Here is a 26,588-nt window from a genome sequence, read left to right as displayed (position 1 = left end):
CAAAATCTGCACTGCTGTATATACAGTAATAATAGTATGATTTTAAAATAGAAAATCTTTTGTCAGTAAGCTGGTGTTACCTTTCCAAATGATCTATGTGAGTCTGTTCTTGCTGCCTTCTCAGTAGATATTCTTGCCCTATAGTCCCAATCCTGAAAATCCCGATTTGTGTCAGATTTGAGTATTGCAGCTTCTGGTTTCATTTTGCAAATTAGTAGTTCATAAATGCATCCATTAAGAATGATTTTGATATTTGATAATGGAAACAGCTGGGGCATCGTGCTTGGGAAGAGCAGCTCCTTGTGCAGACAGCTTGACGAGCAAAACCCTCCTGTCCCTGCCCACGCTTTGTCAACCAGCTGCACGTCAGGTTCGAAACACAGCTTGAGGACCTTCTCTTACTTCATAGCTCGATCAAATTAGAACTTCTTTATCAAGACAGGATTTGTTTATTGTCCTATACAGGATATACAAGGAAAATTTTAAAGAATCACTTTTCTGTAGAACCTATAGAATCAGTTTTGTTACCTTAGCTTGAGGTTATCAAAGTGGGAATTAGTACTGTAGTCTCTCTGATTCTGCCTGGAAAAGCTGATCGAAATTGTGGCTTTTTAGAAGAAGAAATGCTAGAAAAGTCCTTGAATAAAATGCTGTATTGATCATGTGCCGCTGAGACTCTCCAAGCACAATTTGCACTTGGGCTTAATTCCAGAACTGTTAATGTGAGCTACATAAGCCAGTAAAGTGATGTAATATAGAACAGATTTAACCCTATATGTATTATTATCCTACTCTGAAAGAAATACTTATGTTAAATCATTTAAGCCCGATTTAGCAGGCTCGCTGGGTAATTATTAAAATGAAGACCAGCTGAAGGTTCCAAGGTTATATCTAAACCCCAGTATTTTTCTGTCTAGTGAAAGAAGGAAACGCTGCTCATCTCTCGAAGTGCTGGGACTTGCATTAGCCCGTCAACATGGAGGTGTAGGAAGACAGAGGCAGTGCAGTCTGCTGGGTTTAAATCACTTAAAATGTGTGTTGTTTTTTATGAGGCGAGGAAGGCAGGAGACCAGAATGGCTGAGCAAGGACCTCCTGGTCAAACTAAGGCACAAGAAGGAAACGCACAGAGTGGAACCAGGGACATGTGTCCTGGGAGGAACATGGGGACACTGCCTGGACAGGTGGGGTTGGGACCGGGAAAGGATGGGGCTGGATTTGGCACGGGATGTAAAGAATAACAAGAAGAGCTTCTACACGTACATTGGTCAGAAAAAGAGGATTAAAGAGAGCGTCCTGCCCTCCCCACCGTAAATAAGAGGAGAACTGGTGATACAGAGAAGGCTGAGGCACTCAGCAATTTTTTTTGCCTCAGTTTTCACTCATGCTCATTCTTCCAACATCTCTCAAGTTCCTGAACCTCAAGGTGGGGACTATGGAAACAAAGTCCTTCCCATGGGAAGAGAAGATCAGGTTTGAGACCACCTGAGGAACTTGAACATACACAAGTCGATGGGACCCAACAAGATGTACCCCGGGGCCCTCAGGGTGTTGACTGATGCAGTTGCTCAGATTCAAAAAGTCGCGGCGGTCAAGGGAAGTCCCAATTGCCTGGAAAAAAGGGAATAAGGCCCCAGGAAGACCTTTCAGTGCTTACAGGAATCTCATAAGAGACTTTCTACCAGGGCCTGTAGTGACAGGGCAAGGACAACAGTTTTAAACAGAAAATGGCAGATTTAGCTTGGATATAAGGAAGAAATTTGTTACACTGAGGGAGCTGAGATGCTGGAACAGGCTGCCCAGAGAAGCTGTGGCTGCCCCGTCACTGGAGGTGTTCAAAGCCAGGTTGGACAGGACCCCATCCTTTATTTTGGAGATTTTGTGAACCTGCTGAGCATTTGATGCACAGGTTTGTCATCAGTGTTTTTGTAAAATCTCAAGAATTTTTTTTTAAAGCAAAAGTGAATTTTGTAAGTATCTTCATTAAAAAAACCAACTGAGTTTTCTGCAAGTCTCTATATAATTGCTTTATACTTCTCAGTGACATATCTTGTTCAAATTTTTGAGTTTGAACATAAAAATGATTTGCATGCTGACTTAAACTAAAAAAAAGTGATCGAACAACTACTCTGTGGAAATTGAAAATTTGAAACTAGTTTTTTTTTTTTTTTGCCTTCCATCTGTCTGGAAAGTTATTTTCATGCAATTACATCATTTAAACTTTACATAAGGAATTATTGCAAATTATTCCTATGCGATTCTGCTTTTTGTTGCCAGCATTGCATTCTCCTTCACTGTTGCTTTATGTGTCTGCTCCATGTGGTGTCTATATTGCCATCTATTGATGACAGTAGAAATGTGTCTACAGGCGTTGGGTAACCAGTGGTGTAACTGAATTATGTTATTATTTCCTTAATAATACAGACTCTCAAATTGTGAAAAAAACCCATTTTGTTTACATGAATCAGCAAGAAAGAGTAAATGCTATAAAGTGAGAATCAGCTAATATGGGAAAGAATCAGGATACTTATATCCGTCCGTCCTTCCTTCCTCTCTTCCTTCCTTCCACTCCCAATTTATATATTCCACGTGACATACTTGCTCCATGCCAGGATTAAAATTCATGTTATAAAACTGAAATTAAAAATGAGATCAAATCGCTTTCATTTTAGCCACTCAACCTGCTTTGTTTTTCCCATGTTACACGGTTAGTATTGATGGGTTTATATTGCCTGTAGTTTGTTGGGCTGTGGAGGGATATAAATAAAGACAGATAACAAATGTCCCAGTATGTTAATTTTGTTTTCAGAACTTGTGATCATAATTCCTGTAGCATGGTGTTGCTCTATGCCAATGATAGATATTGGTACCATCCTGTAACTGTAGATTTCAGTGTAACATGTTTATTTCAGTGTTCAGAAAGAGAGCTCTTACAATTTCTAGTTTGAATTGTTGGGCACAATTTCTTTTGTCATATTAACTACCTAAGATAAGACCATGAATCATCAAACTGAAGACACTGAACTCTTTGTCTGATGGATATTTTCTCTGTAGGCTACAGAAAGCGAGATGGGAGACGTTGATTTAACAGGCCTTCCAGAAGCCCCTGTAGACTCTGAAGATGAAGAAGAAGAAGAGGATGAAGATATTGACAGAACTTCAGATCCACTTCTAGGGCGAGATGTTGTACGAGAGTGCCTTGAGAAAGAGCCTGCAGATAAAACTGACGATGATATTGGTGAGGAGGAAAAAAATAGATCTTTACGTAAAACTATGTCATACAACTTCTGTAAGAGAAGCATGTCTGAAAACTATTTAATGAATTAATGTTAAATGTATATCCTCATAACTATGAATGATGCCTTCCAGAGGTCACTCTGCTCTAGTGATACTGTTGATTGAATGATTTCTTCTCTTACTGAGACAGTATTTGTTCTGAGAAACTAAATATTATAAAATACTGCCTTTGAGATGGTGACGATGGTATTAGCATCGTTGTATGTGTTGATATAAGGGAGGGATAGGTAGCAAGGTACTTTTGACTGCCTGAAACTGTTGAATCAGTTATTAAATATCAGAGAGAATGTACTACTACTGCAGTATAGATCTACATAATTGTAAAGTGGAAAACATTTATGATGAAAATAGTTTACTGTGATGTTTAACTAGAAATTTGCATTAGTTTAATAGTAAAATTTGTGTTATGCTGTACTTCATATCACTTCTTTAAACACTGGGAAATAATTTCATGCTTCTATCAAGCTTATAATTACTGTACTGTAAGGGTATTTTTACATTTTCTACATGTTTGAAGCTGAAGTGCTTTTACACTGTAGCCAGACTGCTGCCGTGAGAGTCAATCAGAGCACCATCAATGCCGTAGAGCCGAGTTCTGGTTGTCAATGACAGAATGCGCACTGGGCTCATTTAGCCACAGGCACTAATGGGGATTCTAACACCACCGAGCAATTTTTCCATTAATTTAACTGAGATTTAGTATACCTGTGGAGGCTAAGGTATCTAGGAAACCCTTGGGCCTTGCAGTCTTCATACCAATGTTTCCTTTGTCTAACAGAGCAATTATTGGAATTTATGCATCAACTCCCTGCCTTTGCAAACATGACGATGTCTGTGAGACGAGAACTTTGCTCAGTGATGATATTTGAAGTAGTAGAGCAAGCAGGAGCCATCATACTTGAAGACGGTCAAGAAGTAAGTTACTGCTTACAACACAATTTGAGTGCCATAGGCAGTAGGTGACCAAGGGCATCTGAGGGCAAAAGGCTGGAAAAATCTGTTTTCCATATCCACAACTCTCCCGCACCTGAAAGTTAGAGAGTTCTTATCTCATCGTGATCCGTATCCTAAATCCCCAAACCTTCACCCATGCCTTTGGGAGATTCTGCCTGTGTATTACTGTCTCATTCAAGACTTCAACATGGCCAAGTGTAGCCATAAACGAGCACTGAGGATGTTGTTATCAGGTAAGTGCTAACAGCTGGAGGAAATACTTCGAAGATTATTTGTGACATAGAAGAATGCATCATTTCCGTTGGTAAAATAACTCTCTTTTAAATTAAAGTAGGTTTTTTTAAATACTAACATGAAGAGGTATCCTTGCCCAAAAATGTAGGTATTATAACATAAATGTCTTAATTAGGAGCAGTTTCTTAACATATTCAGTGGGAGGAGACAGATGTTCAAATTAGTCAGTGCTCATTTCTCTCTGTCCTTGGATCCAGACCTCTGGAATGGCCATAGCAGGTCGTCCCTGCAAGAGGACCAGGCAAACTCTCGTCTCTGGTCGTGACCAACTGGGTACCCAGGGGAAAAGTGTTCTGACTAAATGGTATAAATATATTGTAGCAATTAGCCCACTGATTTAAAAACGCAATCTATTAATCAGCATTCCTCCCTACTGAATTAGTTCTGACATGAATGAAGAATGCTGAAAAGCATTCTTGTTTTAGTCATCTTTTTTGCTTGCCTTACAGTGCAGATTTTTAGTGAATTAAGTGTTGCAAAACTGTAGTGGCAACAAACTGGAGACCGCAAGAATAAGTCTTTATGAGATAAGAGCATTGGAACAGCTTATAAAAGTTGTCGAATTAGCTTGACTTTTAAAATGTGTGGTTTTTTACTTCCTCTAGCTTGATTCTTGGTACGTTATTTTAAATGGCACAGTGGAAATCAGCTATCCTGATGGGAAGAGTGAGAGTCTCTGTATGGGAAATAGTTTTGGGATTACTCCCTCTCTGGACAAACAGTACATGAATGGAGTGGTCAGAACCAAAGTAGATGATTGCCAGGTAAGATTGCAATTCTATACAACTACCTCGTGTTTTTAAGCATCTAATAAAAGAAAACAGACTACTTTCATCTTAAGGCATGATCTTCATTCCAGGAGCAGAAAAAAGGAGATTGGTATTTTATGAGTCAAGGACTCCGATGTTGAGTTAGTTGTACACTCTTTAGTAGCTGGGATTTATTTTACACCGCTGCTATGGGAGAAACGGGAACTTGTGCTTTGTGCTGCAGTGTGAGTGGAGTCTACTCGGTCACACTGTGCGTGTGATTGACATGCAGTGAGAATAGATAAATAGAAAATACCCATTTCCACTTCTTACAGGCTTTGTCCTCTATATGTTTAGCCCATTTGAACAACTTTTTGGAGATGTAAGAAGATGACCAGTTCTACTTGTCTTCTGTTTCTAACTTTATCTCTCATGTAGTTGGGCAGAACAGAGTGGGGTTGGTATCAAATGCTGTGCTGTCATAATTTTGTCAGAACAGCCCGGAGCTACGGATAGGCGATACGTTCATGTTTGGGATATTTATTAACAATCCTGTGTTGTTTGGGGATAGTTTGTGTGTATAGCCCAGCAAGACTACTGGAGGATTCTGAACCACGTGGAAAAAAACACTCATAAAGTGGAGGAAGAAGGAGAAATTGTTATGGTGAAGGAGCACAGGGAGCTGGATCGCAGTGGAACCAGAAAAGGACACATAGTTATCAAGGTGAATTTATTTCTGTGCTTTTCTTTAATCTATGAAACCCTTATTTACTAGTAAATAAATACAATTTTGGTTTGAATCTACAAGACATACTCAGTTTTGCCTGTCTCAGCTCAAAACTGATGGGAAGGAATTGATATTATTTTACAAATTTACTTCCATCTCCTTTTTAATAAAATTAGACCTCTTCAGCACATATATTAAGTTTTGTATTGGGAACACCCTTTGTGCATCTTTATGTATTGACCTGTTTTTTGTAATCTGGAAGAGGAACTTAAACTGTTGATTAAAAACAAAATTAAGGGAAGTTATTAATTGTTTTAGCTAGGTATTACCTATGCAAAACATTTAGGCTGAGAGAAACATGAAGATTTGGTTTAAACACACTAGTGTGTTTTGTCCTGAGTTGACCATAACTGAAACATGAAAAGGGAGTACACTGTTCACATGGTTTTCTGTTAAGATACTCTCTAGAGAGAGATAGTGATGAGATATATCAGTTATTTTTTGCATTTAATTTTTTAAGGCAACACCTGAGCGACTCATCATGCACTTAATAGAAGAACATTCTATTGTGGATCCAACCTACATCGAAGATTTCCTTTTAACGTACAGAACGTTTCTAACAAGCCCCCTGGAAGTTGGAAATAAACTCTTGGAATGGTTCACAGTGGACAGCCTCAGGGACAAGGTTGGTTTGAGTCTAAGAGATTAGTATTTCTGGTGAAAATGTCACCCAATTGATTCCTTTTTGTGTTGCTGATAAACTAGGATTATGCTCCAACTATTTTATATGAACTATTTTAAAGCAACATGTTTCACTAGTATCAAGAAAGGATTCTACTCTGTGTTGTATGGGTATGGTGTCCTAAATTAGGTATGAGACTGCTTCTTTTCTGCAGAATGATAAATACTCTTTTCTATTTAATTTAAAGATATAAATGCCAGTCCCTGAAATCCTTTTTCACCAGAAATGCAGGGAAATTGTGCTCATGATCTCTTGGACATAGCATCTTTCTTTTCACAACAGCATTGTGCTTGTCTTCCATAATTTGCTACTGTAGAGCTTTTCAGTTTGTTGAGCGCATTTTGTTTGAGCAGCTTATTACAAACTCTGCTCAAGACAGGTGCAGCTGATAAAAATGCATAAATAGAACCAAGTTCAAGGCTATGTAGCTGTATGCATGTACGCATGAAGAATGTTGAGTCTGGAACTCGTATCCATGTCCAATTTGTTGAAACTTGTGGCAGTAAGATTCTTAGCCAGCGGTTTTATGTGAGAAGAATCGTAGGTACCTTTATATATACATAATTTTTTTTTTTTTTTTTTTTTTACAGGTTACCAGAGTGGTCTTACTGTGGGTGAACAATCATTTTAATGACTTTGAAGGAGATCCTGCTATGACTCGCTTTCTGGAAGAATTTGAAAAGAACTTGGAAGATGCGGTAGGAGCAAAAAGGAATGACTTCCGTACTTTGTAATGCTACACGTTTTCATTTTCCAGTGTGTTACCAGTGACTAAGACATTGTAGTCACGAAGTCTAACAGTCAATAGATGGCTTTTAACATGGATATATTTGTTCTTAAATATATATTTAGATATAAAGCCCATATAAAATAGTACATATGGCACTTGTTTATGTGGTTTTGCATTACTGCAAAAGAGACAAGGTTTATTCAGTAAGATTCCAATACATGGCATCGTAAGTCCTTTTGCTGGCACTTTGGTGGGTTTTTTTTCACAGCTGTCTTTCCATTTCCAGTAGAGAAAATATTTTACTCCATTTTGTTGTATCTTCTCTGTTACAGAAAATGAAAGGACATCTCAGATTGCTGAACATTGCCTGTGCTGCCAAAGCAAAATGGAGACAAATTACCCTGCAAAAACCTTCTAGAGATTCACCATTGTTCTTCAGCCTCCTTGGAGGAAGCGACAAGGGTTTTGGTATTTTTGTAGAGACTGTGGAAATGGGCAGTAAAGCAGCAGAAGCTGGACTCAAGCGTGGTGATCAGGTAAAAAGAATAAAGTTAATTTAAAATGTCCATCTCTTATTTTACTAAAAAAAAAATCTGATTCAACCAACTGTAGTGTTCCCAACAAAAAGAATGTGGTGTTTACTAAGAACAAACAACTGACCAGTATTCTGCTGTGAGTGGAACAGTTCAGCTTCAGTCTGCACGTGTTAAATGGGTTTCTATTAAATAGTTTTCAAAGTATTTAAAATATTTAAATATTTCAAAAACAGAATGGGAAAAGAAACCAAATTGTGGTTATCTTAGGGAACTTTGAGTGGAGACATAGTTAAGTTGAAGCTACCAGATTGCTTTATTGAATTAATTTCCCCCTAGTGTAAATCATCCCCTTGTACTGAGGCAATGACAGTTCACACCAGGTGAGAATCTGGCCTTTGATGCAATATCAGTTCTATGGTTCACAATCCACCATTTTTGATTCAGGTGCAGTTCCTAATTGCAAGAATGTCATATTATCACAGAAAATAAATTGATTTAAAGCATTTGTCAGGGAGAAATGGAGGTACTGGCTTGTTCACAGCATATAACTTCACTGACATGATGAAAATATTTATTTTACAAGGATGGTATGCTAACTTCTGGAAAGTTCTTCCCTTTGTATTTGTAAGCCTGTCGTAAACAGTCGTTCTTCTAATAATCCAATTTTTTCTTAAAGATAATGGAAGTAAATGGACAGAATTTTGAGAACATTACCTTTGTAAAAGCTCTGGAAATCTTGAGGAACAACACTCATCTCTCCATTACTGTAAAAACAAACATTTTTGGTGAGTAGACTTCATATATAATGTATTGCTGTATATGTGAAGAAAAACTCCAGTCTTTCTGGCTTTAGAAGTGCAACAAGATTCCACTTCCCGCCCCCCCGCCCCCTGCCCCGTTACTCGCTGTAGGAGTGCGAAGTTGTGCAGAATTCCCATCCTTGTGCCTCCATTTGCTCCGATAAGTTCTGGTGTGCCAAGGGCTGGGCGGCACAAAGCCAGCGCAGGCAGCTCTTTCCTCCCCGAGAAATCCTCAACTGACTGTTTAAGTGGCTTTAGTGTCCCTTCATGCAATATGGCTGAAACAGAGCCAAGGGACCTGGGCCAAATTATTTCTGCCAAGAAACAGCAAAAATGTAAAACTGGGCTTTCATAAAACTTTTTATAATGGCTGCAAGAACGACAGGATAAATTGCCTTTGTATCTAAAAAGGAAAAGGGGATGTAAAAAGCAGTGTGACATATAAATGTTGGCTTTTAATTGTCAATGTGAAGATAAACGCATAAATACCTCTTTAAAATCTCAGTCAAACCATCTGTTCTTTTTCCATAATCCTGTTCAGGCAACAGAATAACCGTAGCTACAGCAAGACCGAGACTGTGCACAAGATAGTTTCTTCCCTGTAGTCGCATCTGAGACCTTCTGATGGGTTCCTTTTCTTCTTCCTCCACTTAGCTGCCCTTGTTCACTATTGATTTTCTTTTCAATTATTATTTTCTGTTTAGTACTGTGCAAGTAAAAATTTCCAAGGTTCTGCTTATTAGCATAATTGCAAAAAAGCATAAAACAACTGTGGTAGCCGATGGTCCAGACTCATGTGAAATGACATAAAAGAAAGCATAACTGTAACTGAGACAGTGAAAGATTGTTCATTTGTATTATAAATGTAAGCAACCTACTTTTATGAGTAGATTCTAATATCTTCCTGCTAGCTGATACAATTTTAAGGTGATTTCTCTGATAAATGTTAATGCATTCATGTCTTGAAGCTTTTTTCAACAGTGATACTTATTATCCTGTCTTTGAGTGCTAAGTGCCTGGTGCTGGCAATGAGTAACTCCTGTTCTTATATTTGAATCCATAATGTGAGGCTTCTAACCTTAAATTTTATTGTGTAATAGAAATATGCTATTTGTCGGGGACTTCCTATACGGAAGGTCCTGATTGCCTTGCTCACAGCAGCAATCTGAGTAATTCGCTCTGTAAAGTTCTGCCTTCTCCCAGTATTGCCATGTTTCTGACAGAAAATATGGTAATTCTGACTTGAGTGATTTTAAAATGTTTTAAAATATTTTAAAAATATGTTTAAAAATAATTTATTTTGATAAACAAGTTTGAACGATTTGTTTTCACCTTTTATGTTTTTCCATGAAATTATGTCTTTGGGAATGCCCATGTTGGTAATGGACTGGCTTAGTTTGATAAATGCAATAGGAAATTTCATGCAGCTTCTGTTCAGTAGTGTTACTAAAAGCAAACAAAGGCAGTTTTGGAAAATATCAGTCTGACTTGCAGTTATTCTTGAGGAAACATCTGCACTCCATTACCTAAAAGATGCAGACAAAAAAGTCAATAAATACCTAGAGCTGATGGCAATGAACACAATGTTTCCTTATTATCTATCCGGTAAGGGTAGACTAGGTCTATTAAATTTGCTGTGATATGTGCTAATTCTGCTCTGTAGAATGTTTGATCTTTTTTATTAAACATTTATTTAGGGGCTACTCTTTCTGCCAAGGTAATCAAAAGCAACACTTAAATGGGAAAAGATCCACACCCTTCGAATCAAAATTAAAATGCAATGTATTTCTTGCTTTGTACCTCTTTGGTTCACTTTTTCTGCAGGGATGTGAGAAACAAAAGGTTCAAGGGGAAAGAATTCACTAAAGTTTTAAGCGTGCAAAGGTTAATCATGGTGATTGTATCTTCTCTTACAGTGTTTAAGGAGCTGCTCTGCAGGATAGGACAAGAGAAGAATGGAATTCCACATATTCCGAAAATTGCAGAAAAGAAAAACAACCGTTATTCCATCCCAGATATGCCTGGAGATGTGGAACAGATGTTTCCTCGTGAAAAGGGAAACAAGAAAATGAAAGCAAACACTGTATCTGGTGGGAGAAACAGAATCAGGAAAATTTTAGACAAGACCCGATTCAGCATCTTGCCTCCAAAACTGTTCAGGTTTGTCAGACTCTTCTGCTCAAAAAGTAATTGTTCCTTATTAAGTTGTTACATTTTAGTTGCTTAGTATCTTCAGTCATTATATCCAGGTTGTATATGTTTAAAAAAAAAATGCAGCAAATCTGTGATCCATAAATGCAGAAAAAGACCAAAACATCTTTTCTCTCCCAGTGAACACTTTAAAATATGCTTTTCCTCTGTCCTTGTTTGAAAGCCTGTCTACAACGTGTAATTAAAACATCCGAGTGCCATTATTTTCCTTAGTTTTGTTCATCCCGAGATGAATATAAGGACTTCATGCAGGTTGTTGAAAGCAGATTGTTTTGCAGTGACGGCAGCGTGAGCCAGTCGCAGGACGACAGCATCGTGGGGACACGGCAGTGCCGGCACAGCCTGGCCATCATGCCCATCCCGGGAACGCTCTCCTCCAGCAGCCCCGACCTCCTGCAGCCCACCACCAGCATTCTGGATTTCTCTAATCCTTCAGGTAAAACAGCAGCCTTGGCTTCATTTACAGGATGATTACAAGGCAACTGGTTCGGGGGGAAATTACATCTCTTACCAGCTTCAGACATGCTGAGTGCAGTTGCTATCCAAACTGGAGATGCACTGAAAATCCAAACTGCCTGAACCTTTCTTGCCTGTGTTTTTGTAATGTGACACTTAGCTTGTTTTTTCACAAAGAAATGTATTTTGCCACCTCTGAGAGTCTTTAATTTGCTGGAGTTTACCAGAGCTCTGGTGGAAGCAGATTGTCCTTGTCCTCACCTTTCTCTTTTGTCATCTCTTCCCGATGCTAGTACTGGTGATTTGACTTGTCCATCCATCATTTTTCAATATAAATTTCAAGCAGTATTGTGAGTAGAATAGCACTGCCATAGTACCAGCATAGCGATATTAAGGTTTAGTGTTTTACAAACATTATTCAACTGTATGTCTGAAAAAAACCAAAAAATGTTTTGAGCTGTGCAGTCCATGTTTTCATTGGCATTCCTGTAGGAATACAGTTCATGGGCTGGCTGCAGGAGACATCTGTTGTTATACACAGTTGCCTGTAATCATGTCAGAATCTAGTTTCCCTATTTCAAGTGTAAGTTCTGTGTATAATTAAATATTCTGTAAAGCCCCTTGTGGCTATGACCAATGTTTATGTAAACTTGCAGATTTCCTCTTTAAAAGGGATGCACACAGATATATCCTATTGAGTGCATAAGTATCCATAGCAAATAAGTTCCCTTTTTGCTGCAAATCTGGGTTCTTGCTGTCTGCATGAGGGCTGCACACATGTTCTCTAAGAATATTCATTTAATACTGTCCAAGTTACAGCATAATATGGAACGTGTATAACTAGTACTTCTTACCTTTAAGTTTACTATAACAAATACGCTGTCATTTTTGAATGGCAGAGAAAACCAAAATATTTCTGACAATGTACTGCATACCCTTGATAAGTTTTGTAAACATCTAAATCTTGATTTGGTGTTGACACAGTTTTTTTTCTTTTTTTCCTGCCTGCAGCTGTTGGGTTTTACTGTAAGTATCCTGATGTGTAGCGTCCTGTAGACCTTAATATTGCATGGCTTGCCTGTTAAACTTAACACTTTCATATGCTGCATTCATGTAGTTATTACTGTTAGAGCATTGGATAGTCTTGTGTCCTGTAATCTTCCCTTAAATAAAACAAATCCATGGGTTCTCTTTACGGGCAGGCTGGGACCTGCATTTTATTCCTGTTTCTGCGACCAACACACTCGATGACCTTTGGCAGGTTCCTTTGCTTCTCTGTGACCTCACTGTAAGGGAATGAGGTTCCTGACATCACTTTTATAGAAAACGAAGTTTTAGATGATAATGTAGTTCGAGATACAGTTTGTTCTTCTGGTGGACTTTGTGTAACTAAAAGTATGTGCATGCAAACTTGAAATGTGTTTTGTATTCTCAACACAAGCTGAATAATGCATAAGAAAATAATTTTTATTAATGTTTATCTGCTTAGAAGCAAAGACCGTGAAGACAGACATGTCCTTGTCACATAAGTTTCCCTTACCTGTCATGAGTTAGGCTGAGTTTTGGTTGCATGGTCATGGTGATACCAGGGCATAGATGTTTGCCTCTTCTCTTGATTTATTATGATTTTTATAAGCGCAGACATTTTCCAAATTTTTCGGTGTCACTTTCACCACTTTGATTCTGAAATATGTAAATAATGTTTATTTTTTCGCCTTTATTGCCCCCATTCACGTATGCATGGAGCTTTTCAAATTCAACTAGTCCTCAGCTTTTAAGGAGACTGTTCTGGTAACGTGATAGTCGCAATAATGAAACTGTTATCTGATTGAAAACTAATTCTACTTTTTTTTTTTTTTTTAATAGTTTCCTCCCATCTCCCAATTTATTTGCAGCTAATGTTAAGGCTTTCTTTTTCCAATGGGTGGAAACTTTTGATGCTGGATCATAAATTACCTGCTCACTTTTTCCCCTGAAATTCCTGCTACTTGCCCCCATAACACCATTAAGTCCTGATGCAAGAAAAAGTAACCCCAAGCTCACTGTCCCCTTAAAAGAGGTCTTCATTTCTTCCTTAAGCAGTGGATTTTGACAGAAGAAAGTTAATGTATAGGTGATGGTGCAAGCAGCATGTAAAGGTTCTCAGGTCTGCAGAAAACTTGGGAAGTTTTAGTTTTCAGAGTTTAGGGAGGGGGAAAACTCTTTCCCTGACTTTCAAATTAGTGTGCGCTCTGAGTCTTGACCTTTTTTTCCCCACTCAGTTTTTTTTTTTGAAAATCAAGCCTTCTGTAATAACTAATGGAGAAAATTATTTACAGTCATCAAGCTGTAGACTAAACGCTTTAGATATTTACTTCCTGCTGTAGGCTGCCTCAGATAAAGCTATTCTCTAATGCATTTACAATACATAAAATGTGCTATAAATAAATACACTAGCCAAAGAATTAACTGCTGGCACCAGCTTAGTTCCTTCAGGATGAGAGAGCGAGTGTAAAAGTTTGCAGCTAGTTATGGGAGTAATAAAATCTCCTTTTCCTCTTCACATCTTCCTGTCCCCAGCCCATCCTCACGTGCTCAATGGCTTCTCCGTCCCTGGAAGAGTTCCCCAGCACAAATGTTGGTTCCGGCTCTCACAAAGATGAAAGCCAAGGAAAGAATGATGCTTACAAAACTGAGACATGCTGAGCAGGACAGTCTTGTACTTTGATTGTGGTCACGGGATAATACAGAAATCAATTGAGCTGTGGAAATGCAGAAAGAAGATTTGTCTTTTTTTCCCCTCTCAAAGTTGGAGGAAATGACTGAATATTTATCAAGTCCAGCATGGCTTTTTTTTTTTTCCTTGCTAGCTGTTTGTTTGTTTTCTGGCTATCAAACGATACAGTAAATGACCTTGTGTCTTTTCAAGGGAAAAGGAGCTTCATACCTTAAAGGTGGTGTTCTGTTGTTCTAGATATCCCGGATCAAGTCATAAGGGTTTTCAAAGCAGATCAGCAGAGCTGTTACATTATCATCAGCAAAGACACTACGGCAAAAGAGGTGGTGAGTCACGCCGTCCACGAATTCAACCTGACGGGAGCCCCCGAGACCTACTCGCTGTGCGAAGTGTCCGTCAGCCCCGAGGGAGTCATCAAGCAGCGGAGGCTCCCAGACCAGTTCTCCAAATTAGCCGACAGGATTCAACTCAACGGACGGTAAATGGACCCTAGTTTGGATTTATTTGCCTTTTTTTAGGATGGAAATATTGAAAAGAAACATTGGGGAGAGATGCTTTGATTAAAATAGACACAGTCTCATAGAAGAACAAACAAGTAAATGTCAGTAACTTGCATTTCTCTCTCCTCTTTTTCTTTCTTGTTTCACCTTCCTTTTCTGCACCCAAAAAAACCCTTCCCAAAACTACAACAAGCTTGCTTGATGACAACTGAATTTAGCAAATCAAGCTAACTTATATAGTGGCTTACACGTAAACAGAAAAAATATTATATTTATTCTAGCACTTTCCACATGTACTTCATGATTAAAACATACGATTTAATTTCTTTCTTGCTGATGTTATGTTCCAATGAACTGATATTAACCTGAGATAAATGCTTCCATTTTTATGTAAACTGTTACGAATGTTTCTGAATTGTTAAGTGCTTCAGTTTTATCTGGTGACCTGATCCATACCAGAAGAAAGTTTATTAAGTAAAAAATTATTTAGTCTTTGCTAGGCAACAGAGGGAATTTATAAGGATTAAACTTCTGTATATCTGAAAGTGATCTGCTTGGGACCATGGAAATGAATTTTCCAGATGTGTTTTCATTTCCCGAATACTATGTGCTTCATGTAAATATTAATACACCACACTGAAGTTATGTAAGAAACCACATTCCATTTGTGTAAGAAATGAAGAAATACATTAACAAGAGATTTCTCAGGACTATTGTATATTTAAAGTGTTACTTCACTGCTGACTTTACAAATGGAAAAGTAACTGACCTTTTTCTGAAGGTGAACACTACAGCATATTGTGGAATACAGTATAGAAAATATTAGCAAGGAGGTAGATTAAAACAGCTTCTGAATTGTTTTTTTACTGTTGCAATGGTGGTAAAGTACAAGGTTACGCTGTCCTTTCTTGCCTCTTACTCTGGGTTGTCAACAATAACATAGAAATATTAATACTCTCATATGAGCACCCCTCTGGTGTCAGTAATGTCTGGTCCAGTTCACCGTCCGTGTTCACAAACCGTCTGCAGAGCGTCTCTAATGTTTTATTGTAACGCAATTATTCTTTAGGTATTATCTAAAGAACAATATGGAGACAGAGACCTTGTGCTCTGATGAGGATGCTCAAGAGCTGCTGAGAGAAAGCCAAATCTCCCTCCTCCAGCTGAGCACCATTGAGGTGGCCACTCAGCTTTCCATGAGAGACTTTGAATTATTTCGCAATATCGAACCTACAGAATACATCGATGACCTTTACAAGCTGGACTCCAAAACAGGGAATGCTCACCTGAAACAGTTTGAGGATGTCATAAATCAAGAGACATTCTGGGTTGCCATGGAAATTTTAGCAGAGCCCAACCAACTCAAAAGAATGAAGATTATTAAGCATTTCATTAAAATTGCCCTCCACTGTCGAGAATGCAAGAACTTCAATTCCATGTTCGCGGTTATAAGGTAAAAACACTTCACACTTGTCAGATCTGATTTGTGCTGTCAAAGGCAATTCTGTTCATCTAAATGAAAGGAAATAGGTATATCCTGAACAGATTACCAACACTGTTGGGTGATTTTAAGGGAATTACCGAGCTTTTCGAAAGCCAGGTGTCCAGTGTTGTCGCTGCAGCCTTGTCCTTCCTCAGCCTCATCAGCTCAGTTGTGCAGCGGTGCTGGATGTGACTGTCCGTTCTTTACCTGGCAGGGAGACAGAGGATTTGGCCAGAAGTGCTGTTTGGTTGATGAACTTCAGAAACGTACCTGAACATTGCTGTCATTTTCCGTGATTCCCGCACCCAATTTCCCTTCTTTTTACGGTCGTTGTAACTTTTTTCAGTTTGCACTGAGTCATATCTGTGATGATGAGATTACTTTATTTCTTCCTTTCATTGTAAGGACTTCCTCAAATCAGTCTTGGTTTAGATTAATTTTCTTTTTCATTCTTTCCTGTCATCCACTTGCTTCTCTATTTTTTTTTTTCTTCTTCATTTGTACATTTATACTTTTCTGATTTATACTAGATGCTGCTACTTTAACAGCATTTAAGCATTTCCTCTATTTGCAGTTATGTTATAACAAGGTTTTACTTTAAGGGGAAAAAAAAAAAACGGTGCTGAGATTCATCAGACAAAGATTCATGCTGTATCCCAGCACCAGCACTATCTTTGAAAATACCATTTTAAAATGTTTTCTTCCATGTCTAGACAGTTTATCAAATGGTATTGATTTCAGTTTAGTCATACATTAAATAATTAATGAATTTCCTTGGAAGGGTACTGGGCAGCCGTTGGGACTGTGGTTACTCATTATGTGGGGAATACATATGTGGATACAGAATCTAATTTCTATATTCTGCTCCCTGGTTTCTCATGGTTCATTGTAGGTGGAGAAATGACTCTTCCTACTTCTCAGTGAAGTCTAATCAGGCCATGACTGCAGTGGACTTCGGTCAAAAAAACCCTCAAATAAATTAGCTTTTGTTTTACCCTTATTTCCAGAGGAGTATGTTTTTGTTAGCATATGCCACAGGAGTTTTTGTTCTTGCCTTGCACCGTGTATCAATATGATGCCATATGTTTCACAAAATACGAAGATGCCATCCTAACATAGTGTGTGAAAGAGGATCTGTGTCGTGGCATATGCCTGATTTTTCGCATGAGAGAAGGCTTTGTTTGTGATTTGCCAATAGCATGGAGGCAATCTGTATAAGAAAAATAAAACAAATACAAAATAAGTTTTTGAAATTTTCCAAATGAGAACAAAATCTTCTTAGAATAGCAAATTCAGTAATTGTATGATTCTGAATTTACTAATGAATGCTGGAGAATATCGCTTTCCAGTTAGTTCTGGATTTATTTTCACTTAATGAGAATGAGGGCACAGTAACGATTTTAACATACCTGATGTGTCTAATTCTCAGTCTGGTGCTCGTTTACAAGTGCTGCCATCCTCTTAACTCTGACCGTGCCCTTTTGTCACCTCATTAATTTTTCACCCTTTTTGTCCTTATCAGGGTATTCATTTTTACAGGGGAGAAATGGTTCTTAAGTTAAATGGGCATTGAGAGTTTTGAGAGAAATCTGTACCACGTGAACAGGAAGCAGTCGTACTTTTTGCAGTTCTCTTTTTCACATGCTCACACGAGTGAACAGCGGAGTTTTGTTGGGATGGACTCGCAGCCTGGTGTTCACCCAGCTTTACAGTTAGCCTTGTGAAACCTACTTTTAATCCTTAAAAAAAAAAAAACCAACCCTTTACTTCCTTATGAGAAGTAATGATTCTGCTAACAGCTAATGTTGAAACGTATCTGCCTTACAGCGGGTTAAACCTGGCACCAGTAGCACGTCTCAGAGGCACTTGGGAAAAGCTACCCAGCAAGTATGAAAAGCACCTCCGAGACCTGCAAGATCTTTTTGATCCATCTCGAAACATGGCAAAATACCGCAACATCCTTAGCAGCCAGAGCATGCAGCCTCCAATTATTCCACTTTTTCCTGTTGTCAAGAAGGATATCACGTTTCTGCATGAAGGTAATTTCAAACATAGGGAAATTATAAACCGAGCACTGAATATGCTTTAGCCCGTTCTTCAGTGCTCCATGATTCAATAAATGTCTAAAAGAAGCTGCCACCAATAGGATGCTTTTGATGTGGCCTTTGTAGGAGTAAAATAAATTACATCTCTGAATGCATAATAGGAGAGACTGATCCTAGACAAAAAATAAAAATTAGGTGCATATTTTTAATATTTCAAAAGCGATACTTAATCTTCATCACCTGTCCTAAGGTTTAGGGTGGAAGAGCAGGTGAGTGTGACAACTGGTGGTTACACTACTTCAAATGTATTTCTCTTAAATGTTTCTAGATTTTTGTTCCATGTTGCGGCTTTCAGACAGCTACGATGATATAATGCCTCCTACTCTTGCTTTCAGCATTTTCAAGGGTTTTTGTTTAAAAATTTCCATTTTTTTCCTTTTAGACAAAGTTCTGTTCACAATTGGTTAAGGTGTTAAGCATTTCCACATATGCCCAATTCTTGGTTGTGATGTTTCAGAACGATTTGAACTAACTTCAGAATGTGAACGCTGTTGATGTCAGTTCTGTATTTCTATTATTTTAATATCTATGCCAATGAATTTGGGCATAGTTCACTTACTCCTTTTTTTTTCCTGGTAATACTTGTTACTTTAGAAATAAATGAACAAGAACAATGCTCGGGAGTCTGAGTGGGCCTGAGCATGATTTGTGTTTTGCCAGAGTTTCCTGTTTTCTTGCTTAAAGCAGTTTTGGTGTTGGAGGGGCAGGGAGGATGGAAGCGCTTAGAAACACATTGCCCATTAAAACAGTATTCTTACTCTCTTTTTTTTGTATATGTATGTGTTTCAATTATGCAGGAAATGATTCTAAAGTGGATGGCCTGGTAAACTTTGAGAAACTCCGAATGATTGCCAAAGAAATTCGCCAAGTTGTCAGAATGACCTCAGCAAACATGGATCCGGCGGTGATGTTCAGACAAAGGTGCGCAATTTAGAAAGACAGTAGGATTGAAGGTGTCTCCGAGTGGGTCGGGATCTGGGTTTGTGTGTGTTTGTGTTAAATTTCATTGTGTAACTTACCCATTGTCATTTACCATCAGTACCACAACCTTTATCAAATTCTGACCACACCATTGATGCTTCCACAACCCGCTTTTAATGACTAATAAATCAATTTGTCGTCTTTAAAAAGCAAAGAATAGGCTCTAATTTTAACGATTCATATTTTTGCTCAGTAAAATGTTAGTGTCGAGAGAGGTTTTGGAGAGGTATAATATTAGAGGGAGACCATGTCTCTCTCTATGTATATCTATGTATATAGAGAGATATATATATATAAAGTGTCTAAAAATCACCCATGTATAAATCTGAAGTGCTGGTTCAAATCAAGCCCCACTAATAACATGTTAAAACCAAACAAAATATTTTTTATTTGCTCAAAATACAGCTTGCTCCACCTACATAATATTTGATATCTTCAGACTGTAAACAGGTGGAGGGTGTTTTGGTTTTTTTTTTCTGATGCACGCATAGTACATCAGGCTCTATGTTAACAAACTGCAGAATAAAAGCACCACAACTTCTAATCTGCTGCTGATTAGCTCCATATTATATTTAGTGGAACTAAATAATTTCCTGCATCTGTTCGCATCCCACTGGCTGAACTAAAAGCATCAGCATCGCTGTGTCGGTGCCGCGTCTGATGCCTGTCGGTCCCTGCCCTCCAGAATAAGGTGCCAGACAAAATCCCTCAGGATTCAGTTCAGGTGGGGAGTTGGTGACAAGGTGATGTCCTGTGCTGAATCACAACACTGTGTCTACTTCAAAAAATGCCAGAATAGCCTTTCGAGACGCCTGGTAGGTGTGTGTCCCCGGCAGCGAGAGCTCTCTGGATGCTGTGGAGGGACCAGAGCCCAGAGAAAGGTTCCTGGAGAGGTTTTTGGGTGAAGCATCCTTTGCTTTCTACAAGCACTAAATTCCAGTTGAGAGGTCACCTGAGCAGGTGTAATTATCTTCGATTTATGAATTTGGTTACATCTGTGCAATGGAAGGATAGAGCATGTGCAAGGATACGTAGCAACCGTAAGAGCATAGAGATTTGATTCCCTGTGTTCTTGCAGTGGTCAGGATCCACAGACAATCCTGAATCCTCGCTGTTTTCTTTGCAAGGCTGACTATCAGGAAACATAAGTATTTTGTTTACAATTGGTCCAATTGAGGTTTGAGGCAAAAATAACAGATTCCTTGTTCATGTTGTTTAAAGGTTCCTAGGGACATGGTTTAGAGGTGGACTGGGCAGTGTTGAGTTAATGGTTGGACTTGATGATCTTAAAGGTCTTTTCCATCCAAAACAATTCTGCAATTCTAAGACGGATTCATTTCAAAGAGGAGACTCAACTTCATACTATTGGATTTGAATTACCAAAATTTTCTTTTAAAGGAAAGTTATAAGGCTACTTGCTGATAAGTTATGATTACTTTTCAGAAACTTTGGCATTCACAGATGAAATCAGTCTATAAATAAATTTCCCTGATGCCCTGTGCGCTAAGACCTAATTTGGTCTAATCATTAAATGAATTTAATAGTAAATAGTTACCTTTACTATGTTTTTCAGAATTACGGAACACATTTTAATGACCATAATTTAAATTATGCACACTGACATAAAATGCTTAGGCATCTAATTTTAGAGAGAGTGCCAAAGATTAAAAGAAAATAATTCCATGTTTTCACGTCATTTATATTCATTTTCATTGCCTCTGGTGTTTGATCTATCAGTTTGTGTTATGAAGCACCAATAAATGCTTTTGAAGATTAAAAATGAACAAGAAAATATGTTTGTTAGCGGTAACATGAGACTTGCTAACAAGTTCATTACAGATTAATGTAGAGCATCTAGTTTTTTGGCGTGTATTTGGCAACTAGCTCATTTTCCAGCCAAGCAATCAAGAGAAAACAACATCATAAACTTGAATACTGATGATGATTTCTCATACACTTACTGCAGTCCTAATGCAAGGAATAAATTAATTTAATCACGCTTTCTGCAATATGAATACGTTAAACAGTTTTCGCTCACTCCATCAAAATTGAATTTGACTTATGGGAAATACTTAACAAGAAAATTGAATGCAAGTTTGTTTTTTAAATTTGTAGGTTAAACTTAAAAATAAGCAAAAAACTGGTAGATAGTCTTCCATATTAAAGTATTTGAGCAAGTCCTGCCCTTGCATTCCATTAAAACATTGTGTTATTGTTTGAGAAGAATTTTGCTGTATAGAAATTTTTTCTTTTCTGTTCTTTCCTGTCTACATCTTTCTTCCTGACTCTCAACTGTTTTATTTTTTTCCTGTGCTTTTCTGTTCAAATACATGCTTCAATGTATATGGCTCTTGCTTACAGGAAGAAGAGGTGGAGAAGTTTGGGGTAAGTGTAGAGATGAATGCAACTAAGATAAATAAAGATTATGCAACTCTTTAACATACTGCATCCTCCTCGTTAGTGCATGCATCTGAAATACAGCATGCATTTTATTAACCTTGCAATACATGTTTTTCGGAAAAACAGGAATAAGGGGTAACAGTCAGCATTACACTGCAGCTACAAAAATTCTGAGTTGCTTTTGTGTACTAGATAAGTCATTTGAGTTTTGGCTTTATGCATAAAAAAATCCTCCTGTGCGGTTATATTGGAAGGCAGACTGTTCGGGGAAATAAAGAACTTGCCTTTAAACATGTAACAGAAAAGTTTAAGCCGTTCCGCATTTTAAACTATAGTGACACTTCGCATTGTGATAAGGATACAGTAATTTCCCCCAAAGTTTGAGTTCAGTCTTTATTTATTTTTAGTATATATTTAAAATGTATCGCACATTCCATATACCAAAATCCTCATTGATTTCACTGGGAGTCTTGATTGTGCAAGGACTGAATAATGAAGTGACTACAAATGAGAGTACCAAGATTGGCAAGTGAAATTCCCAGCTGACAGGTGGCAGTGGTTTTCAAGATGACATTGTAGCCATATTTTGTATGTTCTTACATGTATTTTTTCCCATAAATCATGTGTACCTAAGTTGACATTTTACATAGAGGACGGAGGCAGAAATGCTCATGGTGCTTTGCCCTCCTACAATCGCTTTGCAAGCGGTGGAAGAGCCTGTTGTGGCAACACGATTTATCAGCAGCGGGTGTCCGGGCACGGGTTGTTCCCCCAGCAAGGATGGGGATGGTGCAAACTGCTGAGAGCAGGTTTGGATGCTCGTCCCCGGTGTGAGATCCGCAGCATGTGGATGCCCCAGGGGCAGGAGGGCTCAGCTGGCAGCGTTAGGTGCTCAGCAATCAGCTCATGGGGAGAAATACCTGGGATCCAGCCGGAGCCACCGAAATTTCTAACCCTTGGGATTACTGTCAACACAAGTGAATAAGGAAAACTCATTTTTAAAGGAAATGGCATTAAATTGCCGTAAAAAAATCAAGTCCAGACTTAAAAGAAATACAGTGTGTACATAAGCAATAAATATTTATATCATTAAAAATAAACATAATGTAGTTTCCTATTTCATTATATAATAGATCCGTAGGAGATAGGAGTGCCCCCTTGGTTTGGATAGGTGTGAACAGTCCATTGTGCCTTTTGCTACTGTTTGACTGTAATAAATTATTTTTAATTTAATTAAGCTATACATTTTTGCCAGTTTTTAATCTTATATTTTCTCTTCAACTGATTTATCTAACATCTTTGAAAATATTGCAGTCAGCTGTTTCCCACCATTTCTTAATTTTTAAGCTCAATGTACTTGATTCCTTAGAATTCCTCAAACAATATGTTTCATTCTGACTCTTCTAGCTGTTATGGCTCTTCTGTGCTGGAAATTGTTTGTTCTGCCACTTGTGATTCTATAAACACTCCCAAGATCTTGACAAACATCTTTAGAAATAATTTAGCCTTTAAAAATAAGTTATTCTTCTGAAAGTTTAAAAAAACCCCCAAAACCAAAAAAAACCCCACAAACAAAAAAACCCCACCAAACAAACAAACAAACAAAAAAGCCAAAAAAAAAAACCACAAACAACTTTATAAACAACTTTGTTGACACTTTCCATTAGAATTTTCATATAACATATACTGTGACCTCACTTTATTGAAAAATGGGTTAGAACTGGTGCGGGCGTAGGACTTTTGACAGTTCAGAGGTGATGTGTATATTTGAATGATACCAGTATCCGTTGTTTGGTCACTGATTCAGTGTGACCAGGAGTGACTGTCAGGGAGGGTTACTGATGTACGTGAACCATTTGGGGATGATTTATTTTTTGCTTCTGTTGCTGATAGAATTGGCGGCTCAAAATTAGGAGCACTGAGGAACATCATCTTTCATAGGTGGAAGTCTGGGCATATGTATATTATCGCTGCCTTGCTGACCTTAGTTGGGATACATTTTTTTAATGAGCTGCTCTACTGCGGATGTTTTTAGTTAATTGGAGAAAGAAGTTAAGTGCGTAATATAATGTACTTTGCATATGTAACGTAATTTTTCCCCTTATTTGAGCATTGTCAGCAGCTCAGTTTTCTAAGAGGATTACACGAGTCACTCACTTCTGTACTCAGCTGAATTGCAAGAAGTTTCTGTTGTAAGCCTGATGCAGATAGTGGTACCAAATTCCTTAATCGAATAAAGTTATCAAGTTTGTCCACTCTTAAAATCCACAGCTGAAGTAGTCTGTGTGGGTTTTGCAGAACAAGACTGCGATTTGTTAGCAGAGCTAAACGGGTCCTTTAGGCAGCGTTGTGCCTCATTCTTGCTGGTTCCGCACTTTCATGCGCAATCCTTTTCTAGGCTCAAATTGCTGCTATCAATTTACCAGAATATTTTAAGACAAGTGTTGTTTTAATGCTGTTCATCTTTTTAACTCATTTACATCAGCATGCACTAGCCCTAACTGAAGATAATTGGTATTAATCTGCTTTGGCGTATGCTACTGTAGCTCCTCTTTGCTATTGAGAACTAAAAATTTACCGCTTTGCTTTTTTCTAGGTCTCTGAGCCAGGGCAGCACAAACTCCAACATGCTGGATGTACAGGGAGGTGCTCACAAAAAACGTGCCCGACGTAGCTCGCTTCTGAATGCCAAGAAGCTGTACGAGGATGCCCAGATGGCGAGGAAGGTGAAGCAGTACTTGTCCAACCTCAGCGTGGAGACAGACGAAGAGAAGATTCAAATCTTGTCGCTTCAGTGTGAGCCAGCATATAGCACTCGTAAGTAAGGGATCTAGGATGGTGGTGTGGTTTGTAAAAATAAATGTATAATATAAATATATTATAAATAACATATATTGTATATTATATATAAGTAATATATAAAAATAAATTTATAAAAACCGAGATTTATAAAAATCTTGTTCCTTCCCTAGAAATACTCACTTAAGATATTTCTCCCCTCATGAAGAAATACTCTAGTATTAATAAGTGTATTCAGTATGAATAAATTCATGTAGTAACAGTTTCAGCAAACCGGCATTTATCTTCTGATCTTGGTTGAGCTCAGGAAAACTGCAGTGATGTTTTCTATTTTGACCTATAGTTCCTAAACAGTGTGTCTTTTCATCAGCCTGGAAGGAAATTCAATAGTACATCAGCTCTATTCTTGCCCTGTTGTCCTTGTACAGAATTAGGAAGGATAAAAGTAACATCTACCATATGAACAGCAAGAAAATGAAAAGAGACAAAATCAATATAGAAACTGCAATGGATTACAGCTTTGAATAAATGAAGATTGTTGAGAAGGAGAAGTTAGGTCAATATTGACTGATGGGATTGACGTGGCTTGACAGTCAAAAATTGAGGGCTACAGCAGGACAGGTTTCATCATTTGAACTCCAGTGCAACTGTCCAACTAAACAAACCGTTACCTGACCTGCTGTCTTACACAGTTCAGGAAGTTCTTATTTAAAAATCAGAAATGGTAAATACTTTTTATTTTGATCCTTAGAAATTTTCACTTGCTTGAAAGGCAGGTTTGTTTCAAAACAGAAGAGTAGCAACCTTGCTCATCAAAATAACGTTTGATTCTCCTCTGTTATCCAAATGTAGAATTATAAGACCTTTTGTCCTCAAATACTGTTTTGTCTCTGACAAGGTAAGTTAAAAGCATGACTAGGAGATGGCATCTTGAAGATAAAATGTTACACCCTTTCCATTATTCAATATTAAGAATGCAAATCCCTGTTATTTCATAAAGTGCCTTCCTATGCATTTTTTTAACATTTCCTTTTAAATAACACTGATGTAGGAATCTTGAAAATGGCCGTAATTGATTCCCTTTTTAAAAATTTTAAATTCTGTGTATTCACACTGGTCTTGTGCTTGAGGTCACCAGAAATCACAGATAGCTCTGACTAGAAATATGCACAGCATCATTCGTTGCTAGCAGAGGCGTGCAGCTTGTGCCGTGTTCAGCCAGTAATTCTGAAGGAGATGCCGTTATGCTTTAGCACCTTCTGTACAAAAGTCTACAACATGGACTTTAATTGTGGTAGAAATTAATCATATTTTTTGTCTTTTGATAAAGTACCTTTAAGAAACTTTAAAGACACCAGGTTTTTTAATGCCATTTCACATAACAGCCTCTTCGGTATAACAAGATAGGTGTGTTTGGAATAGAAATAGTTTCAAACACGTTTTATCTGCTTCGTGCCATGGTGGCTTTGTCTGGAGAGTTGTACTCAAATGACTGTTAGAATCCTGCAGTTCACAGTGCAAGATATTTATGTGCCATTTTTCCATAACAGTGACAAAGAATTTAAGTGAAAGAAGAGGAGCAAAATCCTCAGAAATGTCTCCAGTACCCATGAGGTCAATTGGCCAAAGCACTAAAGCCCATCAGCAAAACAGGATGAGTCAAGTTCTTCAGGTTCCGACTGTGAATTTATACCCCAGTAGGAAAAAGGGGCTGACAAAGGATCATGTCACATTCAGTGAGTATCTTCAGTTCACCTGTCTGGAGAGTTTTATCGGTTAAGTAAATAAGAGGGAGGAGCTGTTTGTAGCTGGGTGGAGCATTTGAGATACCATTGGGCTTCATTTACTTCGTTCCATTTAAAATAGCTGAAGCGTGTTACTGTGTTTTAAAGGAGTGTGCCATGTACTTAGTCATTTCCACAATTTTTAATAACGTTTCTTAAAACACCTAATAGCAAAGCACTGTCTCCAAATATACTCTTTATTTTTTTTTTCTTGAGCTAAAGAGTGTGTTCTAATTAAAGTGATATTAATATCTCTCTTGAACCGATCAGATGTAGAGTGTTAAGTCTTTTACTGTGTATTTCTGCATTCTAAAGGTATCTTACAC

The 26,588-nt window shown here is 38.0% G+C and overlaps 1 protein-coding gene across 2 annotated transcripts in view; it reads left to right on the top strand.

Moving 5' to 3' along the window:
* The window catches only part of RAPGEF6 (Rap guanine nucleotide exchange factor 6), a 120,575-nt gene that overhangs the window by 78,181 nt on the left and 15,806 nt on the right, over window positions 1–26,588 (top strand). The window contains exons 8-25 of one of the 2 annotated variants that reach the window (XM_065644445.1): window positions 3,053–3,236; window positions 4,074–4,210; window positions 5,149–5,307; window positions 5,864–6,016; window positions 6,540–6,704; window positions 7,352–7,459; window positions 7,824–8,027; window positions 8,704–8,812; window positions 10,744–10,987; window positions 11,317–11,474; window positions 12,506–12,520; window positions 14,448–14,688; window positions 15,780–16,163; window positions 18,021–18,232; window positions 19,096–19,219; window positions 21,641–21,664; window positions 24,276–24,496; window positions 26,029–26,214. In XM_065644445.1, the coding sequence (XP_065500517.1) occupies window positions 3,053–3,236; window positions 4,074–4,210; window positions 5,149–5,307; window positions 5,864–6,016; window positions 6,540–6,704; window positions 7,352–7,459; window positions 7,824–8,027; window positions 8,704–8,812; window positions 10,744–10,987; window positions 11,317–11,474; window positions 12,506–12,520; window positions 14,448–14,688; window positions 15,780–16,163; window positions 18,021–18,232; window positions 19,096–19,219; window positions 21,641–21,664; window positions 24,276–24,496; window positions 26,029–26,214 (3,028 nt within the window). The remainder of the gene's footprint in view (window positions 1–3,052; window positions 3,237–4,073; window positions 4,211–5,148; window positions 5,308–5,863; window positions 6,017–6,539; window positions 6,705–7,351; window positions 7,460–7,823; window positions 8,028–8,703; window positions 8,813–10,743; window positions 10,988–11,316; window positions 11,475–12,505; window positions 12,521–14,447; window positions 14,689–15,779; window positions 16,164–18,020; window positions 18,233–19,095; window positions 19,220–21,640; window positions 21,665–24,275; window positions 24,497–26,028; window positions 26,215–26,588) is intronic. The other variant, XM_065644446.1, reaches the window with a different exon arrangement.

The sequence above is a fragment of the Caloenas nicobarica genome, chromosome 13 (genome assembly GCF_036013445.1).
Source record: "Caloenas nicobarica isolate bCalNic1 chromosome 13, bCalNic1.hap1, whole genome shotgun sequence".
NCBI classification, from domain to species: Eukaryota; Metazoa; Chordata; class Aves; order Columbiformes; family Columbidae; genus Caloenas; species Caloenas nicobarica.
Note: the sequence above shows the minus strand (reverse complement) of the source record. Positions and strands in the feature narration are given on the sequence as shown.